At 31.8% G+C, this 6,253-nt stretch overlaps 1 protein-coding gene across 2 annotated transcripts in view; it reads left to right on the forward strand.

Annotated features, from left to right (window-relative positions):
• The first annotated feature begins 280 nt into the window (after positions 1-280).
• LOC112127582 overlaps positions 281-6,253 on the forward strand; it is a 39,127-nt gene continuing 33,154 nt past the window's right edge. For both annotated transcript variants that reach the window (XM_024228719.1, XM_024228720.1), the window contains exon 1: positions 281-383. In XM_024228719.1, coding sequence (XP_024084487.1) covers positions 308-383 — 76 coding nt within the window. In that variant the 5' untranslated portion in view covers positions 281-307. The remainder of the gene's footprint in view (positions 384-6,253) is intronic.

Below are 6,253 nucleotides of genomic sequence, written 5' to 3' on the forward strand. Positions count from 1 at the left end.
TTCTTAACAACCGGCTTATATATTTATCATTTTCCGCCTTTAGCCGTGGGTAAACGGTTGTTACTGCTAATCCCTCCCCCCTTAAGGGCTTAGCCGTCGTCAGGTAACTTCGTAACGTCCACAACTGCTAATTGCCGTCCCGTTCGGGTCAAAAGTGTCCGAAGCAGGTGTAACAGGAAGAATCCCACCGGGGAGACAAATTTCGTCCCTTAACAGGGTGGGCAATATGGGCGCATGTTCTCGAGCGTAGGCGGGGGTTATATAAAGGAGGGTAGCTTCCCTCGACCTCTTTCATTCAACCACCAACATGCAACAGACGACCCTCCTCATTGCTGTACTTTTCATCGTCCTCTTCGTCACCGCCAATGGATCTCCCTACAGGGGTTTGTATCAAAATAACTCAAACCAAATCAAAATTGGATTATTAGACAAATAAGTGTGATTTTAATATAAAAAACGTCTTTTTGTAATTGCAAGAATTTTTTTTTGAGGGCTTTGAACTTCAACAAAAAATTTTCTTAATTTACATCATTTTTTTTGGTATATTTAAGTGTTGTTAATAACTCTTATAATTAAATTGGTTTAACGATATTATAAAATTATAGTGACCGGTACAACAATTTTATGAGTTGATAGGAAAAAATACCGGATCAAAAATAAGTAAATAAGAAGCTTTTGCACAATTAATACATTCAAATTCATCCATTTTCCTATATTTTGAAATTTATAGTATTAACCTCACAAACAATAGACAAACAAATATTTTAAAAAATGCAGTACATAGAGACAAAACTCTAGTTTTCACTTCGTCAGACAAAAATTAACCATTTCAAAATAAATAATATATTTTCCTTTTATATTCCTTTAACATACGTATTAATAATTTATTAATAAAGCATATTTTAATAAATTATTTAATATTTTTATCCGGCTAAAACTAATATAAATCATATTACTTACTTGATGTATATTTACATATCAAATGCAAGTATTCTTTCATATTTTTAAATATTATAAGTTGGCAATTTAAAAAAATGCAAATTTGAGTTACTTGATCAAAAGTACTGTTTTTACCAATGGGCCCCTAGGAGCTGAGTAATAAGATTTTAAAGGGGTTTGCATAATTCTTGTAAATATCGTTTCCAACCTATGCTACATGCGTGAATTTCAGAGTTATTATTATCGGTTGATTCGTTTTGCATTACCTAACATAATAAAATAATAAGAGTAATTGCATTAAATGAGATTATTGGTGGCAAAATGTGAAAAGCCAAAAGACCCTTCCAGTAAATTAGAACAAAAAACATATTTTTTTAAACAATTAGGATTCGTTTTAAGCAAACTTTACACCCTAAATACAAAATTTTTGGTTTGATTCACCGGGGACAACTTTTTTTCTGGTCGATGTTTAGTGTTTCAATTAAAAATTCATAACTCCTCTCAATTTTATTCAAATTACAGCCCTTAATTTATCTTATTTCAGATTTTATCAACTTTAGATATTTATTATTTCACCATATGACAGCTTTCATTTCCTTATAAGTGAAATAAAAAGAATGAAATCAAGAAAAACTCATCAAACGTTTTATCCTATATCTCTAATTCTAATTTATTTGCGGAAGCTAAATTTATGCCATTTATGTTTACAAGGTTCTTAAACCCATTAAATTTTCCAGTGGATTAGTGCAGTCATTCTTATATTATCTTCGGTATTTATTATTTTTGAAAAAAAAATTAAAGGCATTGGTAAGGCGAACAATTTGAGATTTCTTTTTTTATTGTCTCAACAATAATATTCAGGGTATTTTTGTGTAGAAAACGAATATAAACTCTATCTCTGTACAAAAATTAATCCACTTTAAAAATCACAAAAAGAATTAATCTGTGCGGGCGAGTAAATTCGAGCTATCTATTACAATACACGGTTTGTGGCTGTGCAACGTAGCAAGTTGGTATTTGCACCCCAAAATCCCTTAATGCAAATTTTTGGAAAAAAAGTTCAATTTTTCGCCTTCAAGATGCCTTTACTTTTTAAGGACAATTACCAAAATACTGATAACTTTGAAACGACTGCACTAATTCATATGCACGCACAAATCTGGCCTTTGTGAATAAATCAAAACCACAGATATAAAATAAAATGTTTGAGAAGCTTTTTTTATATTTCTCACTTATAATATAGTGTGTAATATACATTTAAACGTGGCTCATATAGGGTAAAAGAAGAGAAATTAAACTTTCATACGAATGAACATCAGACATCGGATAATAAAAAGCCCGTCTGATCCAACCCAAAAATGTCTATTGCTTGTTTGCTATAAACATTTTTATTTTAAGCGTTATGCTTCAAATTATCCTAATGGTTTTTCAAAAGTTTTGTGTGTTCTTTACAGGGAGCATCTTTTTCTTTTGGTAAACTGTTATATATTTCATCTTAAATACGATTCTATGTATTCTTTTTTCATCCTAGGAAAAAAACAATCTATTGATACATAATAACTTTGAAATCTATGTACATCTAAGGAAGAAATCCATATTTAACAATATATATGCAGTTAAATTTCTTAATTTTTCTTGGCACCTAGGGCCCATAGTTAAGAACGTTAGGAGACGTTTCTATTATTTTTCTATTAATAGGGTTCTAAACATTTTCCTTATCTAAAGTTTCGCCCAAATGTCTAAAAAATGGGAACTAATTTTTACAAACCAAATACCCTTGTGAAATCACAAGTTCGATGAATATTAAACCAAATTTTCAAAACATTAACTCAGTCGAGGACTTGTTGCGAGAAAAAAACATACGAAATATTCTTGTGAGATTTCTATTTGTTGTCGGAGATGTAATGGGTACCCACACCCGTAGGCCCAGGAACCCTTTTGAAAAATCCCAAACTGCTATAAAAAAGTTACAGATTCAAACTTGGTTGAGCTATACTTTAGGATGGAGGTGGGCAAAAGAAACAGACAAGAAAGTCCCGCCTAAGCTTACTAGAATACAACTATACATTTATCCATTCGGAATGGAAATATTGAGAGAATTTAGGAACGTTTGGATAATAATTATTGTATCCAACTCAATTTTATAGACAAAAGATAAAAAAATCTCCAATAGTCGCATGAAACACAAAATGGTAAAAATTAGCGAGAATAGACAGTCCTTGATGGCTTTTACTACCAAATTACTGATATATTACTGTTAGTATTTCATTATAATGTTCTCAAAAACAAAAATCAGGCACTTGTATTTATTTAATTTCCATAATAACTAAGCATAAGGGTTAAAACGTAAACACAACATAAATAACTTGTTAAATGAATGAATATTTATGTACATGATTGTACATATAGCAACATAGAGCGAAGGAAAAGTGAAGTAGCACTTCCTACTAGAGTACGATTTAAATATATACAGAAAAGTTATCGAGCATTCAAGATTGTATTGTAGAAAAAATTTGTACATAAAACTACAAAACTGAAGGATTTACCTATGTATAAGTTAATAATTAGATAACGAAACATTAAGATACATAATCAAAAATAATAATTAAAAAATATTTCGTTCTAACTAGACTAGATTAAAGTTCAGGTATATATTGCTTAATTCGTGTTTCCTTTTAGGTGACGTGGGGTAAGCCCCAATGGACCTGCAAATCGGATTTGTGTAGAGTCCCACACGTCTAAAAAGTTCTTTGACCGAGCTATTAATAACTTTCTTTACCTTTATAGAGTGTATAATCCTCGTATTCTCTTTACATTAAAAATATTAAAAAAAGTTCTCTTTCATCCTTTCCAGAGCCAACATGTTGAGTGAGTTAATTGGTTTTTCAAATATTTTCTTTGATGAACAATCAATTTGAGTAAACAATTAATTATTAATTTTTTTCTTAAAAGCATGGTTTTAAGTCGACATGATCTCACCCGGGCAGATGCTTTGGCCGACAGACAAAGCGTCCGTTATACAGCCATGTGCCCCGCTGTACCATCCACGATACACAGGCCACCGGAAGTCTCTATCGAAGAGAAGGTAGTGGTCGACCTCGATGTACGACAGCTAGAGACGATCATTTTATTTCTCATACCGCACTGCGGAACCGTCATTTAACGTCTTCCTTGATAGGTAGTTAACTCCTACGGTCGTTATTTTAAGGATGAGCTCTAAAATATTCATCAGAAGGCTTCATGAGAATAACCTAATCTCTAGACGTATCTCAACAGGTTGTCAACAACTGCAGGGGCATCGAATAGAAAGGCGATTATTCGCAAAGCAGCATTTCGCTTTGACACTTGAACAGTGGGGGCTCTTCTCTTCACAGATGTGTGCCAGTTTGGTTTGTGCCAATCACATGACAGGGCCGTTGTGCAGGACGATTTGCTTGTCATGAGTGAGTCAGTCTTTTCAAAGACAGTCAGTTAAGATATGGGTTGGAATCAATGTCCAGCCCGTGCCAAACTGATTAGCATACAAAATGGATCTTTGAACGTACATTAAAGAAGTTTTTCCGGAAACTGTGGTCCCATTAGATCCATTTATTGGGGTCAACTTCGGGTTATTGCATAATAATGCTCGACCGCATATAGCTCATGTTGTCACCCTTAACATGGAGGATGTAGGGGTTACCACACTGAATTGGCCATCACATTCTCATGGCATGAATCTTGTACAACACTATGGGCTTGATAATGAGGAGAGTTAGACAAATTTCGCCGCCTCCTACAAGCGTTGAACAGCTTTAAACCGCTCTTGTTGAAGAATGGAATTCTTTTTCACAATTGGAAATCCGATCGCTTCTTTATTCGATACCTAAAAGACTTAAGGCCCTACACGAGGTGGTACTATGCGTTATTAAGAGCAAAACCAGGTAATAAATTTGTAGTCTATCACTAAATGATTTTCCCGAGTTTTGGTGAATTTTCATTCAATCCATAGTAATTAAATAATTTTTGTAAACACTCATGAGTCTAGTTTAATTTGGTTTACAGTAAAATAAGTATGTTGTAATTAAAATAACGGTGAAAATACATAAGTATACACATTTTGAAATAAACAACAAAATGCGAGTGTCCGTTTTTTGTCTTTGAGTGTGTAAATTTGTTTGCCAAATTCAATAATTTTTAACTTTAAATCTAAAATCCAAAAAAGATAAAATATTTATAAAGTTTTCTTGCTGGTTTTTTTAGAAAATAACATAGGGCTTGAAGGACCGAACTCTTATTATTAAACACAGTGTGGTTTTTTGTTAATGCATTTCTATTTAAATTATGCGGCTTTGAAAGCAGTACAAGTAAAATAGAAAGACCTTTACGTACCGAGCGCTTTCTTTAAAGACAGATAGCAATATTATCAAAGTAACTGATCAAAAGGATTTCACAAAAACGTAGAAGATTAATTGAGTATTTTTCGTAAAATTATATGTAGTATAATTCTGCGTTCAATTAAAGTTCTATTTGTAAAAGCTATATTTCGATATACACTTTTAAATTCATTATACTAATCAGGATAAGTATATCCACTGTCATTTTATTTAAACTGTTAAATTATAAATGTTATTCGTAACAAAATAAATGCACAAACACGAAAGGAAAAGCGAAAATAATACGGGCCCAGCAGTAAGTCCCAGTATAGCAATCCTAAATGTATTTATTTATTTATTTATAGAATAATGCATACAGATAGTTAAAACCCAAATAACACTAGAAATTGATCACATAATAATAATAATAATCTAAGATAGAAGGTTTGGATGTTAGGGCGTGAAATGACCTTAGCCGTTAAAACGCCCTTAAAAATTAATAATAATAATAATAATAATAATAATAATTATTTGAATGGAAGAATAAAAGGATAAGGATGAGCCAATACTCATGCTGAGACTGTTGCTAGTCTGACTCCATTATTATTATTATTATTAGCCATACAAGCCTACGGGGAATTTTTAAATTATGGAACAAAATTCACAATTCTAATTAAAAAAAGAAACAGAAATAAATTTTATAATTTTATTAAATTTTATGCAATTTAAAATGGGAATTTTGTATGCATTTGGCCTTCCGAATTAAGAATTTTAAAAAGAAAAATTAAAGCTTGGATGGCAATAGGATAAATAAGATTACGAGTGAATGTTTGGAGTCAGAGCTTTATAGCACTCAGAAGAGATATAGCTAACCTAAGATAGAAGGTTTGGATGTTAGGGCGTGAAATGACCTTAGCCGTTAAAACGCCCTTAAAAATTAATAATAATAATAATAATAATAA

Source organism: Cimex lectularius, unplaced genomic scaffold (assembly GCF_000648675.2).
Source record: "Cimex lectularius strain Harlan isolate CLEC.00 unplaced genomic scaffold, Clec_2.1 scaffold198, whole genome shotgun sequence".
Lineage (NCBI taxonomy): Eukaryota > Metazoa > Arthropoda > Insecta > Hemiptera > Cimicidae > Cimex > Cimex lectularius.